Genomic DNA, 23,261 nt, shown 5'->3' on the forward strand with positions numbered 1-23,261 from the left:
CCTATACTCCTAATCAGTTGCCAGCTCTTGATGTCCACCATATCTCTTGTATCTAAGCCTTCTTCTTTGCTCTCAGAGCTATCCCCTTAAGTCAGGACCTTATAATCTATTTCCTAGACCAAGAGTTTTCTTTTTAAAAATTTTTCTTCATTTCATATATTTTTCCAGATTGCATGGAGATACAATTTTACTAATTATTTTCTGACATTTTGAGATTCATGTTCTGTCCCTCCTTTCCAACCCTTCCTCCTCCTCAAGATAGCAGGTAATATAATAAATATTGGCTGTACTTGTGCTATCATGCAATACATATTTCCATGTTTGTTATAAAAGAAGACACATATTGCTTATCCTGGAGAAAAATTCATGAAAGAAATAAAGTAAAGAATGGTATGTTTCCTTCTGCATTCAGACTCCATCAGTTCCTTCTATGGTGGTAGAAAGCCCTTTTCATCATGAGTCCCTTGGAGTTGTCTTGGATCTCTGCATTGCTGACATAGTTAAGTTATTCACATCTGATCATCTTAAATTACTGCTGTTACTGTGTACAATGTTCTGGTTCTGTTCACTTTAATTTACACCACTTCATATAAGTTGTTCCAGGTGTTGTTTTTTTTGGTGTGTGATTATATGGCACGATAGTATTCTTTTATAATCATATACCACAACTTGTTCAGTAGTTCCTTTATTGATGGACATCCCTTCATTTTTTAATTCTTCACCACCACAAAAAGAGTTGCTGCAAATATTTTTATACATAGGACATTTTCCCCTATCTTTGATCTTTCTCTTTGGGATACAGACCTGTAGTGTTATTGCTTGGTCAAAGGGTATATATAGTTTTCTGACCCTTTGGGCATAGTTCCAAATTGCTCTCTAGAATGATTGCAGCAGTTCACAACTATATTATAGAGCAGAGTTTTCAAATGGTATTTGACAGATTCCTGGTGGGTCTCCAGAACTCTTTTAGGGTCCCACAAGGTCAAAATTGGTTTTATAATAATACCAAGATATTATTTTCTTATTTAAATATTCCTCCTTTTTCCAACTATATATCTCTGTGATACCAGATTGTTTTTATATATAATATATCACAACAGATTAAATGCAGAATTAGACATGAGAATCCAGCTGTCTTCTATTAAACCAGATATGGGAGATTTGCAAAAATATGTAGAACAATGCCACTGTTCTCACTAAATTTTTTTTTTGTTTTGGAAAGTGTTTTTCACAAAGATGTTACTTATGCTAACATATAATGTAGTTATTGTTATTTTGAATGAATAAATATTAAAATTTTATCAGTTTGAATTTCTAATATGCTCAATATTGATACATATACCCCATTTAAACAAAAACTCTTTGGTCCTCAATGACTTTTAAAAAGTATAAAGGGATTCTAAAGCCAAAATGTTTGAGAACCACTGATTTAGACTTTTGTAATGGCTTCTTAATTATTCTTTCCCTTTAAAGGCTTTCTCTAATCTACTATTCACAGAGATGCCAAAATAGTTTTCCTTAGAATATAACCATGTCATTCTCCTTATTGATAAACTATAGTACTTCCCTGTTGTTTTTAGGATAAAATATAAACTCTATTTGGCTTTTTCAAAGCCTTTTACAACTTGGCCCCAATTAATCTTTTCAAATTCATTATAACTTACTCCTCACTTTAATACACTGTACTTTGCAGTTCATTGAAAATATGCCGTTCTCTCTCTGTCCCCCACCTCTCCATCTCTCCTTAGTCCCTCTCCCTTTCTCTTCACTCTTCCCACCCCAAATTCCTGGAATGAACTTTCTCTTTATTCTGCTGCTTCACGGAATCCCTCACTTGCTTCAAAACATAGCTCAATATACCACCTTCTGAATAATGACTTTACATACATGCTGTCTCCCTTTATTAAATGTGAACATTTTTAATGCAAAGGACTTATCATTTTTTATTTTTATCCTAGCACACAACCCAGATCTAGGTGCCTAATGAATACTTTTAATGATTGTTAACTGAATTGATCCCCAAGCATGTTCTTTTCTAAGTTTAATTTTCTTTGTAATTAACTTATCCCTTTGATCATTTTTTTCAATTTCTGTGGGTCAAATCTCAGTGAGATATTTCATATTTTCTTCCATTTTTTCATTCTTTTGATTTTGTTTTATTGTTTCTTGATGTCTTATGAAATTATTAGTTTCTATTTGCCCAATTCTAATTTTTAAAGTCTGAGTTTCTTCCATGACCTGTTGAACCTCCTTTTTCCATTTGGTCCATTCTACTTTTCATTCCATGCTTTTCAATTTTTTTGGTCTCTTTTTCCAGTAAGTCCATTTTGAATTTTAATATTCTTATTTCTTCATGGGCTATTTGTGCCTCTTTTTCCATTTAACCAATTTTGCCTTTTAAACATATTTTCTTTTTGCATTACTTTCATTTCTTTTTCCCATTTTTCTTCAATTTGACTTATTTGCTTTTTAAATTCCTTTTTTGAGTTCTTCCAGTTCCAATTCCCATTTTTAGGGGGATTTTGCATGTATTTGCTTGAATCTCACCATCTCCTGTTGCTTGCTTCTGCTCTTTGCTCTTTTACCCATAGACATTTTCAAAGGTTGAGTTTTTTTTGTCTGTTTGTTTGTCTTGCTAATGTTTGCCATTTTCCCAACAATGGACTGGGACCTTTGCATGTTGTTGGCCATTTCTGTCTTAGCTTCTGGTTCACAGCTGCCAAGGAGACTTTAGAGTGCCCAGTGATATGGACCCAAGGAATGGGTCTGAGGTATTCTTTTGTTGATGTAGCCCTTGACCTGGGATCCCAAAGTTGCTTATACCCTGGTTCTGAGTTTGGCATGGTAGGTGGGGGAGTGGTCAGCCTGCCCTTTTCTGTTTGCAGTTTTGCTTCTGGTTCCCCCTTGTATTGTGGAAAATCCATTCTCTCTGCCTAACTTTCACATCATGTTCAGTGGAAGAGTCCCCTCACTCATCCTGTGTTGATTCCTGTCCTTTGGAGGCATTTTTAAATTTGGTTTGGAAGGATATTCAGAGCAGTTTCAGGCTTTCACAGCTACTGACCTGCCACCTTGGCTCTACCTCCTCTATGGGTCAAATCTCTCCACATCCTTTTTTTTTGTGATCAAGATTGTACTGGATTCTCTAATAAAGATTTGACTCATTCAATCTAATTCAATAGAAAGAATACCCTTCAGCTTTTGCATATTTTATCTATTTGAATATAGCCTAGCATCCTCTGGCTCATTTCACAGTAGCCCAAAGTAGCAGAGACATGATCCTATGCTTGGATCATTTAGTTCCATTCTAGAATTGATAAGAATTTTAAAAGATCATTTGTGGTATTCTCTTTTGTCAGAAATCTACATTATCTTAGAGTATAATGTATCTTAAAATTCAACAAGCATTTATTAAGCTCTTAACTATTTGCAATGATTCCTTATGATTCAGAGAGAAATTCTATCCATTGCTTTAAGTATAAAGGACCTACATCTATTATATACATTCAGTTTTCATTTCTTGCCATAGAAACAACAAAATTTTCCTCTCAATACTAAACCACATATTAGTTTCTTGTAAATACAATAAGTGAAACATTTCCTTATTTTTTCCTTTTTAATATTATGATTTGAGGGGTGGTATTTCTAGCCAGTTGCATTCCTAATTATTTTATTCATTTATACATTTCAGAAATTAACTCCTTTAGTAACTCATTCTAGTGTCAAACAAGAATCAGCTTCATTCTGTCTAACCTAAATCCTTCAGGCTTTAGTTGAAATCTGTTGTCCAAACTCAAGTATCTCAGAGGATAGCTGGTTTTCATCACCTTTGTAAGAGGTCCTTCTCTTCACTTCAATTCACTAAGTATTCATTGTCCTGTGGAGGAAGTACCACTTTGGGCACTTTGAATCTTTAGGGTTCAAAGATCAGGGGGGAAAAGTACTTGCCTTTAAGGAGGATTACATTCTACTTGAGTCAATATAATAAGAAGGCATATAAAAAAAAATAAAAAATTAGGGGGCAGCTAGGTGGCTCAGTAGATTGGGAGCCAGGCCTAGAGACAGGAGGTCCCAAGTTCAGATTTGGCTTCAGATACGTCCTAGCTGTGTGACCCTGGGAAAGTCACTGAACCCCCATTGCCTAGCTTTTACTCATCTTCTGCCTTAGAACCAATACACGATATTGATTCTAAAACAGAAGGTAGGGGTTTTAATAAATAAAAACAAAAAATTATTTAAAGGGAGAAAAGATATTAACAATACTAAAACACATATTCATGTATATATACATATCAATGCATATATATGTATGTATACATATGCATGCATACACATGCTTGTAAATATATATGTATATGTGGATAGATATAGCTATATAATTATTAAAATGTACCCTTAGAGTTGTCTCCTACAAGAAGAATGTCTAGTTCTAGTTAACCTTGTCTATAAATCTTACATTCCAGTTTTTCCAATCCTTTATAAAATTTTTCCAGATTTTTCATGTCCATATTTAATTATGGAGATAAAAGTAGGGCAATTGTTTGATAGAGGAGATAGCAGTAAATCTGCTTCTAATATGCCATTCTCTTCCATAGTATTTTGCAAATGATTGTAGTATAATAAATTGTAGTATAAACTAGTGTTGACCCTTTGCTTCCATGTCTCACTGCTTGTCAAGAAGTTCACATATTTATTGGCTAAGATGTTTTCTTGGCTATTTTTGGTTTCTTCAAGGTGACATTTCACATCAGTAAACTTCTCTAAGGAATGATGATAATCTAGAGGAAAGGTATCAATCTCAGCTGCAAATCTCCAGTGTGGCCAGAACCAGATAGAAATGTAATTGGGAATTGCTTAGCAAAGTAAAAATGTAATATACATAATGATAATTTGGGTTTTCTAAGGTAATACATAACCCTGTAGGGATATGAATGATACCACACTTCTATAGTAAAGGTTTCTATTTTTCAAAAGTAATATCATAGTTAAGTGGGCATAAGATGATTGTCATAACACAGTATAGATTTGAAGCCAAAAAGGATCACATGTTTCATATGTTCCAATATCCTGATTTCACAGAAGAGGAAACTGATACACCCAGCAAAGAAAATGACTTAGTCACAGAAATAGCATAATGGCAAAGGTGACAACTGAATTCAAGTGATGACCCTAATCTATTGCTTTTTCCACTGGGTCACACTTTGTTCCTATGAATCAAAAATAATTCAACATATAAAAGTAGATCTAGATGGATATGTGTCAACTTCTCACTTTTATTCTTTTATAATAGATTTGGTGTTGGTTTTTACCTTTGTTTCAATCATTCAATGATCTGGCTGCACTTAGGTCACTGATTTAGAACTGACTTCAACATCAATAACTAGTTATTTCTTATGTGTTAAGATTGTGAAGATTGGATTTAATTATCTCCTGAGTGTAACAATGAAGGTACTTAGCTCTTCCGTTATTGGGAAGATTAAATTGTAATCCCCTATCTATTTTTAGATTTTAATCCCCAAAAGTATTAACCTAATATTTAAAGTAGATCTACCCGTTTTAACCACAAAAGGTGCGAACTAACTACAAAAAAGTGAGAACTAACCACTAAAGGTGTGAACACCCATCTCATACACTGAGTGGGAGGTCTGTGACCCATGTGTGAAAGAATGGGCAGTCCTGGGGAGGAGTGTCTGCTGTGATTGGTAGATGTAAAATTTTAGGGGAGGTTACACAAGAGAAAAAGGTCTTTAAATAGAGGAAACAGGGATACACAAGATGAATCAAAGAATTGAGAGATCTTCAGTCACTCAGAGTTGGACTGGATAGAACAATCACTCGGGCTCGGAGTGAAAAGATCAGTCACTCAGACTGGAAGATGGACACTTGAGGAGAGACTGGAAAGTAGACACTCAGACTTAGAGTGAAGACACTTGGCTGTGGAATTGGACCCCTGGAGGAGCTCGAGCAGGAGAGCTCAGACTGCTTTCCTTTTAGACAGTCACCATGGTGAGTGAAAGGCTGACTTGTTTTCTTGCCTCTCTGGAGGTGTGAAACCTCCGAGGAAGGCCCATCCTCTTGAGACTCCTTTCCCCTGACTGGGGCTTAGAATTTCTACCTGGCTGTGAGGAAGCAGAACTCTCTCTCTCTCTCCCCTTTTATCCTTTCCTTAATATCTTCCTTCTATTGTAAAATAAACTACCATAATCCCATTTACTTGAGTAATTCATTTTGGGATTTAGAAATTAAATCCCTGGCAACCACCAATTAAATATTCAAATCCAATCCAACCATAAATTTTAACAAGATATAGTAACTTTTATTTTATGGTTATGATTGTTTGTTGTTTGCTGTTATCCCATTCGTTTAGCTCTTCTGAGCTGTGTACAAATTCGTGGCCTTGTTCATATTTTGATGCTGAACCATATTTTCCAATATACTATTTTTAAGATTTGTCATTATGTAATGTTTAATAACCTTAAGGACATGTGCTTTTCCAAGAAAACAAATTCCTCTGTAAAAAAATGGCTGAGGCAGACTAATTGTTCATTTTTCTTAAACAAGATCTTAATTACATAGAAAGGAGAAAGCTATACCTAATGTTTGTCTATTTGTATTTTTATTGAATAGCTCTAAATTATCTTAAAATAAGTAAGTGCCTTTTATTCTTTTTATTCATGAATGCATGAATATATCAATTTACCAACTATTTATAGTATCTATTCATTAATATTGTGTTGGGCACAGTTGGGGAATACCAAAGAGCTTTGGGACATTGTCCCTTGTATAATGTAATGTAATTGAAATATTCCCAACTTATTATATTTAAGCCATGTCCACAACAACCAACTTTTTTCCTTTAAATAAAACTCTTTGACTTCATAGCATATATGTAAAGCCAAACTTTTTTCTCTTGAACTTTTTTGTGACAAAGGAATTATAAGACTGACTTCATGTCCCAACCTGCCTTCTTAGTCCTTTCCCATATCCAAAACATTTTTGTTTTCCATCACGTAGCCCAGGTTTTTCTTAAATCATCATTCTTATAGTTTCTTATAGCATAGTAATAATCCATTATAATCACATATCACATCTTGTTCAGCCAATCCCAAATTGATGGACATCCCCTCAGTTCCAATTCTTTGCCACCACAAATTATGCTATAAATATTTTTCTGCAAACAAGTCCCTTTTCCCCTTTAAAAAATCTCTTTGGGATACAGACACCAAGTAGCGGTATTGGTGGGTCAAGGGGTATGCACAATTGTAAAGCTGTTCAGGCATAGTTCCAAATTACTTTTCAGAATGTTGGATGAGTTCACAAATCCAACAGCAGAATATTAGTGTCCCAATTTTCCCACATCTCCAACATTTGCTATTTTTCTTTTCTGTCATATTAGCCAATCTGATAGGTGTTGAGATTGTTTTAATTTTCATTTCTCTAATTTAGAGCATTTTTATGTGATTATATATCTTCTTAATTTCTTCATCTTGAAAAGTGCCTACTCATGTCCTTTGGCCATTTATCAGTTGGGGAATAATTTGTATTCTTATAAATTTTAATCAGTTCTATCTCTGATAATCAGAGAGATGCAAATCAAAACAACTCTGAGGTATCACCTCACACCTAGCAGAGTGGCTAACATGACTGCTATGGAAAGTAATGAATGCTGGAGGGGATGCGGCAAAGTTGGGACATTAATTCATTGCTGGTGATGTTGTGATCCAACCATTCTGGAGGGCAATTTGGAACTATGCCCAAAGGGTGATAAAAGACTGTCTGCTGTCTGCCCTTTAATCCAGCCATAGCATTGCTGGGTTTGTACCCCAAAGAGATAATAAGGAAAAAGACTTGTACATGAATATTCATAGCTGCACTCTTTGTGGTGGCCAAAAATTGGAAAATGAGGGGATGCCCTTCAATGGGGGAATGGCTGAGCCAATTGTGGTATATGTTGGTGATGGAATACTATTGTGCTCAAAGGAATAATAAAGTGGAGGAATTCCATGGAGTCTGGAACAACCTCCAGGAAGTGATGCAGAGTGAAAGGAGCAGAACCAGGAAATCATTGTACACAGAGACTGATACACTGTGGTCCTATCGAATGTAATGGACTTCTCTGTTAGTGGCCATGCAGTGATCCTGAACAACTTAGAGGGATCTATGAGAAAAAACACTATACACATGCAGAGGAAAAACTGTGGGAGTAAAAACACCGAAGAAAAACAACTGCTTGATTACATGGTCGAGGGGATATGGTTGGGGATGTAGACTCTAAATGAACATCCTAATGCAAATACCAACAACATGGAAATGGGTTCTGATCAAGGACACATGCAATACCCAGTGGAATTGCACATCGGCTATTGGAGGGTTGGGGGAGGGGATGGAGGAATAAAAAATGATTTTTGTAACCAAGGAATAATGTTTGAAATTGGCCAAATTAAAAAAATGTCAAAGAAAAATTTTTAATCAGTTCTCTATATTTGAGAAATAAGACCTTTATCAGAGATACTTGCTATAAAAATTTTTCCCCAGCTTTTTCTAATCTTGTTTGCATTGGTTTTATTTGTGCAAAATCCTTTTAGTAATCAAAGTTATCCATTTTACACCATTTAATGCTTTCTATCTTTTCTTTGGGCATACATTCTTCCTCTTTCCATAAATTTGAAAGGTAGACTATTCTGTGTTCCTCTAATTTGGTAATAGTGTAGTTCCCTTTATGTCTTGATAATGCATCCATTTTGGCTTTATCTTGTATGGGGCATGAGATTATAACAGTTGCTGCCATAACTTTTTCCAGTTTTACCAGTGTTTTTTTGTTAGTGATTTCTTGTCCCAAAAGCTTGGATCTTTGGATGTATCAAACATAAAACAATCATGGCCATTTACTACTATGTATTGTGTAGCAAATCTACTCTGTTGATATGCTGCTTTATTTATAAGCCAACACCAGGTTATTTTGATGATTATAGCTTTGTAATACATTTTGATATCTAGTATTGCCAGACTACCTTTCACATTTTTTCACTGATTCCATTATATTCTTGGTCTTTTGTTCTTCTGTATGAATTTTATTATTTTTATAGTTCTATAAAATAATTTTTGAGTAATCTGATTGGTATGGTACTGAAAAAATAGAGATTAATTTCATTGTGTTGCCATTGGCTCCAGGAGCCATCCTTGAACAATTAACATATTTTTAATTGTCAAAATTTTTGTGAAAGTGTTTTATAATTGTATTTATAGAATTCTTGGATTAGTTTTAGCAGGTAAACCCCCAAATAGTTTATATTATCTATAGTTAATTTAAATGGAATTTCTTTTTCTATCTCTTATTGCTGGACTTTGTTGGTAATATAAAGAAATGCTGATGATTTATGTGGACTTATTTATATCAGACAGTTTTGCTAAAGTTATTAATTATTTCAACTAGTTTTAGTTGACTCTTTAGGGACTCTAAGTATATCATGAGATCCTCTACACAGACTGAAAGTTTTATTTCTTCAATGCCTATTATAATTCCTTTATTTCCTTTTTCTTCTCCTGTTACCATATCTAGTATTTTTAGTATATTATTGAATAATAATGGTGATAATGGACATACTTGCTTCACCCCCTGATCTTATTGGGAAGGCATCTAGTTTCTCTTCATTACAGATAATGCTTACTGATGGTTTTAGATATATATTATTTATTATTTTAAGGAATGTTCCATTTATTCCTATCCTCTCTAGTGTTTTTTTAACAGGAATAATAGATGTTTAATTTTGCCAGAAGCTTTTTCTGCATCTTTTGAGATAATCATATAATTTCTATTGGCTTTGTTATTGATTGAGTCAATTTGCTAATGATTTCGCTAATATTGAACCATCCCTGCCTTCCTGGTGTATAGTTAGAAATTCTTGAACCCCTAAACAAAACCACATTACCCAAAGTTCTTTTCTGTATTGCTAGAATCCTTTTTCCTTTTCCTGTGTCCCCACATTTTGCGTGATTATATTTAAGTGACTGTAACTCCTCCCTCTTCCTCTTTTGCACCTGCGACTGTGCTGAAGTCAGGTAGTTCTTTTGCTTTAGTTATTATTAATAAAACTTTATAAGATATAATATTTAGTTATTGATTATTAATTTTAGAACCCACACTGGTATAAATTCCATCTGTATAGTGTATGATCTTCATGATATATTGCTGTGATCTCCTTGCTAGTATTTTATTTAAAAGTTTTGCATCAATATTCATTAGCAAGATCATTCTGTAATTTTCTTTCTTTGTTTTTGCTCTTCCTGGTTTAGATATCAGTACTATCCGTACCATATTTGTATTGTGAAAAGAGTTTGTTAGAATACCTTCTTCAGCTCTTTTTTCAAGTAGTTTGTATAGTATTGGAATTAATTCATTTGTGAATACATCTGACCCTGGGGGGTTTTTCTTAGGAAGTTCATTGATGGCTTGTTCAATCACATCTTATTTGAAAAATATGATGAGAGCTCAGTTTTTTTTTCCTTTCTGGCTAGAGCATAATGAAAGGGATAGAAAACTTTTAAGGTCTCCTTTCTTTTCTCATCCTTTCTCAGTGATTCATCCTTCCATTAAGATTGAATTTTGTACCATTGAGAACAAATTTTGCAAATTTATGAGATACACATAGCTTAGTTGAAGTGGCCAGACAGGAGAATCACCTAATTTTATTTGGTGCCTAATTTATGACATTATAATGATACCTTAGTCTCAGTCCAATAACTTTTCAGATTTTCCATATGCCTTTCAAATAGGGGTTTGAAGTGCTGGGAATTTTTAAAAGTCTTTTATGATTATTTTATTTGTGTGTAGGTTTTCTTAGCTTTTATTTAAAAAAAATTATAACATTTAAAACATTTCTTTTTCAGACTTTTTCAGAGGCAATTAGATTTAATGTGGATTATGGAGTTTTTGAAGTAGTTAGTGATGCCCCTCACATTCTAGAAAAGGAACTAAAAAGAATTCTGCATGAACAGAAACCTCAAAATCCTATTTATGATGTTGTAAGAAAAGAAAAAGAAAGATGTAGCATATCAGTTCCTGAGAAACCAAATGGCTCTACTAAAGATGATACTATAAGGATCAACTATAACATTATGGTAAGAAACTGCATTTGAATTAAAATTAAGTGATTAAATGAAGTATCAGTTAGAATTAAGTTCTGGGCCTTGATGATTCCCTTTCCATGAAAAGAAACAGTGCACTTGATTAAATTGTACTTTACTGATGCTTAAGTAGTTACTCATTGATTTCTCAGTTGTTTATACATATCTGAGTTCCAAATAAATCTTGATAATGGATTTTGGCCCTGCAAAAGCTTTGTTTACTTTAAATGTGTAAAAATGTCCCATTAGCATTGATTAACACAGTATTTATATCACTTGATTGATAGAATAGCTATTACTAGTAAAGTCCTCCAAAGAGTGAATTGTGTAAATTGATTCCCTTTGCCCCACTGACCTTTGTCATAAAACCAGAGTTGTATTCTCAAAGGAAAAAAAAACAAACAAAGAAAGCTGGAAACTTTTGACAGTTCTGGGCATTATTGTACATCAAACTTGCTCTATTTACTGGGAGTTGTAGTTTATTTCTAGAAGTTTACTCTTCCATACCAAAGAATGAAGAAATGAATGAGCACTTACTAAGCATTCCAGGTACTATACAAAGCTTTGAGGATATAGATATAAAAATGATATAATCTCTGACCCTGAGAGAAGCCTATTCTAACAAGGAATAATAATTAGAGAAAGTTTTGATAGCCAGGCAGGGGAATTTGGTTGGGGAGGAATCGAGGTGAATCACTGTGTAAGATGGTCAGTTCATCTGTCTGTTCTAAAAGTAATGGTACTTATTGATTTGAATGCTATGATAACAGAAAAAAGTGGGAAAAAATTGTGATTGAGAGTTTATGAGCTTGGTAGAGGCAGAGCATGGCCTGCATGGACAACAAGATAGCTGGATGGGATGTGAAGGCGAAGCATGGTTTAGAGCAATGATGGGAATCTTTTAGAGACCAGTACAATACCCCCTCCCAGAGTTACCCCCCTCCCCAGACAATGGATCCTGGATAGAGGACGATCTGCTTTTAAGATGATGTTGCTCACCTTAAGCAGCAATCTTCAGGAAAATCCAGGTGGGAGAGAGTCCTGGGGCCAGCAAGCCCTGCCACCATTCAATTGGGGGGAGGAGAGGTAGCTTAAACAAGGTTCTAGAATAAGATGAGATTCCCTTTTTTAAAAAACAAAATCATCCTTTGGGGCAGCTAATCCTGATGGATCTGGGTTTAGGTCAAGTCTGGGCTTGCAAGAATTGCCTTACCAATGATTCTGGTGTGGTTGCAAGTCGGCCTGACCTGAAGTCTCCTAGGTGAGGGCCGTCTGCCAGGGGGCCTAGTGGCCCTCCCTGGGAATCGGAATGGGCTCCTTCTGGGAAGGTTTGGATCTTAAAAGCAAAGGAGGAGGCCCAGGGAGGGGCAGGGGAGGCTCTGCAGGCTCAGAAGTTGGATAGGGGTGGGGTATTTGGCATGAGCCTCCACTGCCATTTCCTTCCTTCCTACCACACAGGGCAGCTGCAGCAGGGGCTTGGCCTGCTCCTCCTTGAAGGCTCAGACACCTAGTCTCCCCTTCAGTCTCAGCCTCCTCTCCTGAGGGAGGAGGGTTATGGTAGCCCTGGGGTCAGACAGGGGAGGGGAAAAAGGAGGGGAGTGGTGGTCTCAGTGCTCTGCTCAGGGGAGAAGGCAGTAGACACAGAGAGTGGAGGAGGGGGAAGGCACAGTGGAAGAGGGAAGGGAGTAGCAATGCCTATGCCCATGGAGAGTTCTCTGTGTGCCATCTTTGGCACATGGGCCATAGTTTGCTATCATGGTTTTAGAGCCTAGGTCACTTAAGTAGATAAAGTAAACACATTGGACCACTTTGTATTCTGATTCAACCTCTGCCCCAGCACAAACTGCCCGACAAATCATATAACCCCCAAAACAATATAAAAGACAAATCAAACACAACACCCTCACAAAAGATGTCCTTGAGTTACAATTTACAAGTTTATAAACTTTTTCCTGTGCTAAAAAGGACCCAAAAGAAAACTATTTGATGAAAACTTGAAAGAACTTTGGGATTAAGAAAATGCATTTCTGGCTACTTGACATAAAGCCAAATAATCAGTGATATACAAATAGTTTAAGTGTGAAGGCAGTCAGTTGAATTGACATTCTTTGCTAATGCAGCACTTGAATGACTACTAAACTAAATTCTTTCAATAGCCAATCAGAAAAGCACTGGGATGTTAAAAGGCAAAATTCAGTTTGTCTCATTATTTAAAATATATCATAGTGCATGGCCTAAATCAAACTTTCTTTTTTTTTTTTTTAAACCCTTACCTTCTGTCTTGGAGTCAATACTGTGTATTGGCTCCAAGGCAGAAGAGTGGTAAGGGCTAGGCAATAGGGGTCAAGTGACTTGCCCAGGGTCACACAGCTAGGAAGTGGCTGAGATCGGATTTGAACCTAGGACTTCCCGTCTCTAGGCCTGGTTCTCAATCCACTGAGCTACCCAGCTGCCCCCCTAAATCAAACTTTCAAAGAGATATAGGCTGCCCTTTCAAACAACATTTCCCCTCCCCCCAGCATTTAAAGGATCATCCCTCCCCCCCCTTTTTAAAGTGTATTTAATTAATTAATTAATTTAGAATATTTTCCCATGGTTATGTGATTCATGTTCTTTCCTTCCCCTCCTCCCAGTTCCCTCCTGTGGCCAGCGTGCAATTCTACTGGGCTTTACATGTATCATTGATCAAGACCTATTTCCATATTATTAATATCTGCAATAGGGTGATCACTTAAGAGTCTACATCCCCAATCATATCCCCATCAACCCATGTGATCAAGTAGTTGTTTTTCTTCTGTGTTTCTCCTCCCACAGTTCTTTCTCTGGATGTGGATAGTGTTCTTCCTTATAAGTCCCTCAGAATTGTCCTGGATCATTGCATTGCCACTAATGGAGACCATTACATTCAATTGTACCACAGTGTATCAGTCTCTGTGTACGATGTTCTGGTTCTGCTCCTCTCACTCTGCATCAATTCCTGGAGGTCGTTCCAGTTCCCATGGAATTCCTCCAGTTCATTATTCCCTTTAGCACAATAGTATTCCATCACCAACAGATACCACCTTTGTTCAGCCATTCCCCAGTTGAAGGGCATCCCCTCATTTTCCAATTTTTTGCCACCACAAAGAGTGCAGCTATGAATATTCTTGTACAGGTCTTTTTCATTATTATCTCTTTGGGGTATAAATCTAGCAGTACTATGGCTGGATGAAAGGGCAAGCAGTCTTATAAAGCCCTTTGGGCAGTTTCAAATTGCCTTCCAGAATGGTTGGATCAATTCACAACTCCACCAGCAATGCATTAATGTCCCAATTTTGCCACATCCCTTCCAACATTTATTACTTTTCTTTGCTGTCATTAGCCAATCTTCTAGGTGTGAGGGTGGTACCTCAGAATTATTTTGATTTGGATTTCTCTAATTATAAGAGATTTATAACACTTTTTTCATGTGCTTATTGATAGTTTTGATTTCTTTATCTGAAAACTGCCTATTCATGTCCCTTGCCCATTTATCAATTGGGGAATGACTTGGGTTTCATACAATTGATTTCACTCCTTATAAATTTGAGTAATTAGACTGTTGTCAGAGATTTTTGTTACATTTTTCCCCAAATTTATTGCTTCCCTTCTGATTTTGGTTGCATTGGTTTGGTTTGTACAAACCCTTTTTAATTTAATGTAATCAAAATTGTTTATTTACATTTTGTAATATTTTCTCTCTCTTACTTGGTCTTAAAATCTTTCCTTTCCCATAGATCTGACAGGTATACAATCTATATTCTTCTAATTTACTTATAGTTTCCTTCTTTATAGTTAAGTCATAACCCTAACCCCTAATCCTTTAAATAAGATGTTTGCTCAAAAAAATCAAATCTTGTACTGTAGTAAAAATATTTCAGTTACAGGCTGATATAAATGAAGAATAATATGCAGTAATAAAGTTGCTTACTGTCCTTCTGCTTGTGTTTTACTTGGGTTCCTCAATTGTCTCCTTGCCAAGGTCTGTCATTTTGGGGTATTTTACTTTTTTCTGGTTCAAGCTGAGCTGGATCCTAGGGCAGGAGCTCCAAAGATGAATCTCCAGGGAACATGGAAGTCCAGACCGGGACAGGTGCTTTTTTAGGTGGGAGAAGTGGTAGAGCCTTGGGAGACTTCAGATGGCAAGAGAACCTGGGTGGATGGATTGAATGATGTTTCTTTCCAGGCATAGGGTGAGGGCAACCTATTCAAAGAGTCAGAAGAAGGGGGATGAAATGTTATATATAAGGAACAGGAAATTTGGCTGGATTGTAGAGTGTATGCAGAGTAATTAATCAGCCTAGAAAGACAGTTTGTAAAAGGCTTCAAACAGAGGTTCATGTTTTATTTTAGATTAAATAGGGAGCCACTTAGATTTTTTGAAACAGGAAAGTGACAATGACCATCTACTGTCCTTTAGGAATATCAATTTGGAAACAGCCCAGAGGATGAATTTTGGGGAGGGAGAAATTGGACATTGATCAATGAAAGATTATTGTGATGATGAGAGGTGATAAAGACCCAGGGTAGTGGGCATGTGAGTAGAGAGAAGAGGACAGATGGGGGAGATCTTAGGGAAATAGCATGGGTAACACTTGGCAACTGATAGGTTTGCAGAGGTGCGTGACAAGTAAGCATCAGCAGTGCTTTTGAACAGGGAAAGAGAACTTAGAAGGATAGGTTTCATGGGAAAGACAAGGATTCTGTCTTGGACACTGATTTTGAGATGTTAATAAGACAAGTAAGGTGGAGATATCCAGCAGGTAGCTGGGGAGGCAGGACTGGAACAAAGGAGAAAGGGGAGACCAGTTCAACTTTACATTATCAGTCCTCTTCTTTCAAGTCTTTTGCTCTCTTATTATGTTGCTGATTGTGTCTAGCCAACCCTCAACTTTCGATTGCTACCACTGTTCATGGCCTTCTCTCCTACTCATGTGCCTGCTATATAAATACTTTATAAAGAGTACTAAAGAAAAAACTGGAAAAGAAATGAAAATTATAGAAGAAAGAGTTAGAAAAGAGAATTAGCAGCTTGGCCCAAGAAATAAAAAACTTATCTTAAATAATAGACTTCCTGAAATTAGGATGGACTAGTAGAAGCCAATAACACTAGAAGCAACAAACAGAATTATTATTTAAATGCAGATGATTCTTAGATTTATTTGTACACTTCTAACCTCTTTCCTGATCCTTCAGTCTCACATCTTCAGCTGCCTGTTGGATTTTTAAAACCTGATATGTCATATAGATATTTTAAATGCAACATGTCCAAAACTCAAACTCATCTTTCCTCCTCCTTTTCCCCTTCCTCCTTCCTAAGTTCCCTATTGCTGTGGGAATTACCATTATTTTCCTAGTCATCCATGCTCATAATGTAATATCGTCCTCAATTCCTCACTTTCTCTCACCTCCCTTGTCTAATTAGTTGCTAAGCACCTTTGTTTTTTGCCTTCTTAGCATTTCTTATATAAACTGATAATGCTGCCCCTGCCACCCTCTCCTCAGGGCAGACCCTCACCACTTTACTCCTTCACTATTGCATTCGTCTGCTGAATGGTCTCCCTACATTAAATCTTTCTTCATAGCAGTTCTCAAATTGATCTTCTTAAAGTGTAGGTCTGAAGGGTAGAACTTCCTCAACACAGGAAGCAAGACAGATCATGAACTAGCAAAGGAGACTGAGGAGAAGCAGTCAAACAGAAGGAGAACCATGTCGCTAAAACCAAGGAAAAGGGAGTAGCTGGCTGGCTCAGTCGGCTAAGAGCCAGACCTAGCGACGGAAGGTCCTAGGTTCAAATTTGGCCTCAGACACTTCCTTCCTAGCTGTGTAACCCTGGGCAAGTCACTTAAGACTCTGCTCGCCATCAGTGGATTTAGCAGTTAAGAAAATGCTAGTAGAGAACAGTTTCACAACTGTGTTAGAAGCCAGATGGCAAAATATTGAAAAGAGACTGGAATGTGAGACATTACTGACAAAATATATAGATAGCATTTTTCTAGGAATAGTCAGTGAAAGAGAAGAGATAGGAAATAATTGCTTTAAGGGCTATAGGGCCAAACATAAAAGTTTTGTTTTGTTTTGTTTTTTAAGAATGGGGAAAATATATTTGTAGATAGTTGTGGAAAATATATAGGTAGTAGGGAATGAGCCAGTGGATAAAAAGAACAAAGGTTTGAAAGAGAAGGGATGATTAAACAAGTAACTATTGGAAAGAGGATGCTCCAAGGTGTGAGTAGAGGAGTTTGCCTTGATGAAGAGAGGGGCTACATCTTCCTCTTGAGGGGCCTGGCAGTAGTATCGAGGAGCCAAGGGTGGGCTTCTGCTTCTCTCTTGGCCCAGTGTATTGGGGACCAGGAGAGAAGATGCCTCTAGCTCTAGAGAGGCTGGCCAGGGAATCCTTTTCTTCCCGAGGTAGTCAGGTTTCCTTGAATACAAACTCATGGCAGGAATGTGAAAGGAACAGGTCTTATGGGAAAGGCAGTTTGTTACAATAGAGTGGCATTCTGTGGAAGTGGAGGGTCACTGAGTTAGATGGATAAGGTGTAGTGAGCAGGGATGGCAACAGGGAAAAGAAGTTATGACTTAGGCAGCCTGCAACTCTTGGATCATTGGGGTTCTAGCCATGGGATAGGAGACTGGCAACCTTTTCTAGTAGGAGAGGGATCTGTGCATAAGGTCTGAGCCAGGATGGCTATTTGATTTTCTCTCCTAGGTGGGTTTGGGATGGAAGGAGGCTCTTAAGTGGTGTCGATCCAGTCCTGGTGGCTAGATAAGAATAGCTAACAATAGTTAACATGTTTATAATGCGTACTATGTGCCTTTACAATTATTACCTCATTTGATCCTCACAACAACCCTGGAATATTGATGCTATTATTATGCCCTTTTTACAGATGAGGAACTCGAGCAAACTGAGGTTAAATAGTCACACAGGTAGTGTCTGAGGCTGGATTTGAATTCAGGTCTTCCTGACTCCAGGCCTAGGGCTCTATCTAGTGAGCCATCTTACTAGCCCACTAGATAGCCTAGCATCTAAGCCTCTTGCTGATAAATGATTATTTTGGAAACTATGTGGATTGGGTGATGGGGCTTTGGGATGGGATATGCAAGCACTCTTATTCCATTTAGAAGGTCTTTAGAAGGGATGAAGGTGTCTTACCCAAGAGAATGTTATCTTCTTGAGAACAGACTTCTGTTTTTGTCTTTGTATACCCAGCACCTCGACTAGCACTAGTTAGGTAGTTAAGGGATGTTTATGGAATTGAATTGAATGGAGTTAAGAGGTGGAAGTAAGGGTTAGAGGTTCACCTGGTATAGTCCTCCTGGGTACCTAGACAGCTATGACTAAGCAGCTTAAAGATGGATGACTCAATGTCTGCTCCTGCTCAAATGTAATATTCGATTAATAAAGTAAATTAATATGGTCAGTCATTGGCCTATCATGGATTAAAAAAAATCATTTTAATGCTCTGTTTGCATCTCTCCAATAGTCTCTTGACCGTGAACAAGGTATTCGGTGGATTAAGAAAGCGAGACTTCCAGCATTTTTAGAAAGCGATTGTTATTTTGAATACAGGTATGTTATTTTCATTTATAAATGTTTAAAAATTCTTAAAATTTTCTTTTTTTAACATAACTTTTGCTCTACTTTTCCAAGATATTTAAGTGTCCAGCTTTTAGCTTAGAGTGGGGGGGGGGGAAATGGGGGTGGCTTCTGAGCTGTTTTTTTTTAATTTTGATAAATGTATTTTTCAGTATCATTCCTTTCCTTTATGATACTATATATTTGACTTGATGCATTTTTAAAACATTCTAATAAGGGGATCATTGGTTCAACCTCTTCTTTAACCCATATAAGTTTTAGTGATTCTATAGGTTACATTTATTAGCTATTTTCTCATAAGAACATTAACATTTTACTTTTACTTTTTTGTCTTAGTAGGTTTCAGAATTTTTAATGTTATTTAATATTGATCCCTGCTCCAAGTGCCCCCCCCAATGAAAAAAAATACATGGCTATCAAAGCCACAGAAAATATGTGACTGATAGGGTTGAGTTATTCTGGAATTTTGCATTCTGTCTGTTGTCAGAAAAATGAGTCTTTATGTTGGAAATTTTACATTTTTCTTAAAGAATTGAAAACTAAATAGCTCAGGGGAACACTAGGAAAATGGTTTTAATTTTGGCACTAGTCAAGCAAACATTTCAGAAATTTTAAAATTTGTGTATCTTAAGAGGATATAAATGAGATATGAGTATAAACTTATTGAGCATTTGGCCATTTCTGAACATATAATCATATCTATCTGTTTTGTGTATGTTCGTAAAATCTTATTGAATAAGATACTAGATGGGGAATGTATCAAAATCAGTGATGAATTTTGGCTACCAGCAATATCCAGGGAAATTTCTACATTGGCTTCTTTTAGTTCTAATTATATCAGAGAGAGGTGTTTTGATGAGGGGAGAATTGGATTTGAATATATAAAGTTGAATTCTTTACTTTCTTTTAAGATTTTTTATATCTCATTTATAATGACATTTCTTTTTTTAATTAATTAATTAACTTTTAGAATATTTTTTCATGGCTACATGATGACTCATTTCTGAAATGCAGGTTAGCTAAACTGATATCACAAGTGAGATGGAGCAGATCAGGAATGAATATGAAAGTAGATTCTTTTTATAAACCCTGGGCTCCTAAAAAAACAGCAACTCCACCACCTTCTATAATTGAAGATGAAGATGAGTTAATTATGAAAAAATACTACATTTCACTTGGCCAGGTAAAGAAAAAGTGCATGTTTTTAATTTTACTGAGGTTAATCTTTTTATGTATATGCTACTTTCATTTCTGTTATTTGACCAGGAAAGGTAAATATAAAAATTCTTAAAGTAATACTTTTTTCTTTTTAAAATTTTAATATTAACTGACAAAAATCACATGGTTATCTCAATAGATGCAGAAAAAGCCTTTGATAAAATAAAATTTTAATATTTTATTTTCCTCAATTACATGTGAAAAATTTGAGACAAATTCTCTCCCTCCTTTTCCTACTCCCTCCCTGAGATATGTTAAACAATCTGATATAGATTTTTATAATAAATAATGTAAAATGTTTTCTGCATTAATTTTGTCAAAGAGAATGCAAATAAAAAACAAGAAGAAATACTTTTATAATATATACAATATATAATATAGACATAACATATAATGATACTTTACTAATACTTTTGTGAGATCATTTTTCTTCCTTTTATGTGGAGCACAGCCAGTTGCTTTATTCCTGTTGTACACATAAAGAATACATGGGATCTTATTCAGACAATGAGAACATGGCACAATAGATATAATGCTATGTTAGAAGTCAGAAAAATATGGTTTCCAATGTTGTTTCAGACATTTTCTAGCTGTGTGACCTTGAGAAAGTCGGTTAACCTTTCTCAGCCACAGTTTTCCTCATCTGTAAAATGGGACAACAACAGCAACTTTACAACATTATTGTGAGGATTCATAAAACAATTAAAAGACCTTAATAGTGCTATATAAATGTAATCTATTTTGCACTTATTGTAAAGGATCAGCCTTGTTGTGCCCTGGTCCAGATGACTTACCATGAGGTGATGATTTTTTTTGTGACTACAGTAAGTCTTGAAATTTATCAGAATGTTCATAAAATGATTTCCTTAGCTATGGGGAGAGGGTTGGGATCAGTATCAGCCGATCACCCACACAGATGAGTATGAGTTCACAAATCTCTGATGTAAATAAAAATAACTTGTTTTCTAAAATATTGTCATCTCTAATATTCATGATTTTTAAAATTCAGTTTAGCTAAACTAGTGTTACAAGTTAGGTGAAATACATGAACACACATAAGTATATGCAGAGTGTAAATCTACATATGTATGTGGTTTATAATCTCTGTTATTAAAAATGTATTGGACCTTACCATGAAGTAACATAGACATGGTGAGTTATAAAGGAAGCTATATCACATAACAGAAGGAATACTGGACTTGGAGACAGAGTACCTGCTTTCAAGTTCCAATTCTACTACTATTCTACAATATTGGGCAAATCACTTACCCTCCTTGATCTTCATCCTTGAAATAAGAGCATCAGACCAGGCAATTTTTTAAATTTTTTATTTATTGTTAAAATTTTTTAAATCTTTTTTGCTTCTAATATTTTGTAACTGGTAATTGCTTATATTTTATAGAACATATAATATAAAATACATATTTTATACTTTATAAATTACTTAAAATTTAGAATTTTAAGTATTATAAATTACTTATAAAATATATTTATATTTTAACTTAACTTTAACTTTACATGCTTTTCATGTTTAATCAGTATACAAAACTATTTTCTCCAATAATAATTTCCTCCAATAACCTCCAATATAGGTTAAGTGATAAAGTATTATTACCCCTATTATGCTGAGGAATCTTAAGTCTGAAAATCACCAAATAGTAACAAGCGGCATGGACTCCAGAAGGAGCCCATCTTTTACAGCCTGAACCAGAATAGGAAGTCCCTCATGCATCTCTGTCAAATGGTCAACTCAGCCTTTGGAGATTTCCAAAGTCTTCTCCCAGTTATCAAGTTCCTAACATATATCAAGTGCTTAAGAAATATTTCTTGTGGAGATTTAAGACTGTGAACATCCTCTTTATCTAATATCTTTAACTGAGCTGCTCTCATTTCTTATTATCTCTATGACTATGAAATCCCACTGTGTATAACTCCTAATTCCTATGGTACTAAATCACCAGCTACCCAAATGTAAACTCCAACCTCACCCTTTGTCCCAAATTCTGTTCTTTCATCTTTTTCCTCCTTAGCTCTTCCATTCTGCTCACCTCTTCTATTTTGCCCTAAGGAATTCCTATTCCACATCTAACAACTTTCCTTTCATTTTGCTCCTCTTCTTGTGTTCATTCCATTTTCTGGCATTTCAAAACACCTGCAACCCTCAGAGGAGAGAACCTTACTATTGTGCCACCATCTCCTGTTTGGTTTCCATAAGCCTGGACTCTAACCACCATTGGAAGAGAAGCATCATTCCAATATGTCAGCCTCCTACTGCTCAGATGAGGGGAGAATGGATTATTCTACCATGTTTCTAGACTGGTCCTCTGCATTGGGGCAAGGAGACACACTTGCTTCAAGTTCTTGCTTTTCCTCACTTGAACTGCCGAAGGCTCTGAAAGGACTCCATTCTGAGATCTTGACATTGAAAATCTAAAACTTTCTCTTACTGACTATAAACTACTTCTTTTTCCATACCTTCCCCATCCAAGTGATTCTGAATCTCTCATAGGTCATTCTTCATACTCCATTCCACATCCCCCACTGCATCATTCCTTATTCTCATTCCCCTCAAACTACCTTCCCCAATGTCCCACCCTAAAGTTTTCTACCCTTTCCCACTGTGCCTTCTGGAATGCCTGCACCATAGGCAACAGACTTGCTTGCTTTTACCTTAAATCTTCTTTTCTTTCTCCTTCTATCTTTTGGCTCTCACTGAGATCTGACTCCTCATTTCTCCACAGACCTCCTACACTACTCCCTCCTCCCACTCTTTCAGTTGAGGGCCTTATCTCTTTGACACCATTCACTTAATGTACTAGTGGGGTAAAAATGTGACTGAGTTTCTGGGAAGCAATTAGGAGCTAGACAGAAAAAGTCACTAGCACGTGTATTTTTTGACTCAGATATCATTAATGGCATATAACCCAAAGAGCTTGAGTTAGTAGTGAGAAGATCAGATATGAGAAGTATTTTTAACAAATATTTTATTTTTTTATTTAAAAAATTTTTTGCATGGTTTACATGATTCATGTTTTCTTTCTTTCTCTTCTTTCCTTCCCTCTCCTGAAGCTGACAAGCAATTCCAATGGGTTATATGTGCATTATCATTCAAAATCAGATATAAGAAGTATTAATGGAGTACATTATTACTCCTTACCATAGCTTCCTTCATTGTATAAAAATTAAAATTAATATGCAATGATTTAAAATATTATATTTTAAGAGATTTATTAATGATCATTAGAAATAAAGGAATACAAAGGAAAAAATAAAAAAAAACACGTGCCTATGGCTAAT

At 35.9% G+C, this 23,261-nt stretch overlaps 1 protein-coding gene across 8 annotated transcripts in view; it reads left to right on the top strand.

Annotated features, from left to right (window-relative positions):
• RGS22 (regulator of G protein signaling 22) overlaps positions 1–23,261 on the top strand; it is a 179,188-nt gene that overhangs the window by 31,125 nt on the left and 124,802 nt on the right. For 7 of the 8 annotated variants that reach the window (XR_008917546.1, XR_008917547.1, XR_008917549.1 and 4 more), the window contains 3 exons: positions 10,888–11,118; positions 18,634–18,719; positions 19,761–19,929. Coding sequence is in view for 2 of the 8 variants with exons in the window: in XM_056823271.1 (XP_056679249.1) it covers positions 10,888–11,118; positions 18,634–18,719; positions 19,761–19,929 (486 nt within the window). In the remaining 6 variants the exon portion in view is untranslated. Of the gene's footprint in view, positions 1–10,887; positions 11,119–18,633; positions 18,720–19,760; positions 19,930–23,261 lie in introns of those variants that run through there. The other variant, XR_008917551.1, reaches the window with a different exon arrangement.

The sequence above is a fragment of the Monodelphis domestica genome, chromosome 3 (genome assembly GCF_027887165.1).
Source record: "Monodelphis domestica isolate mMonDom1 chromosome 3, mMonDom1.pri, whole genome shotgun sequence".
Classification (NCBI taxonomy): Eukaryota; Metazoa; Chordata; class Mammalia; order Didelphimorphia; family Didelphidae; genus Monodelphis; species Monodelphis domestica.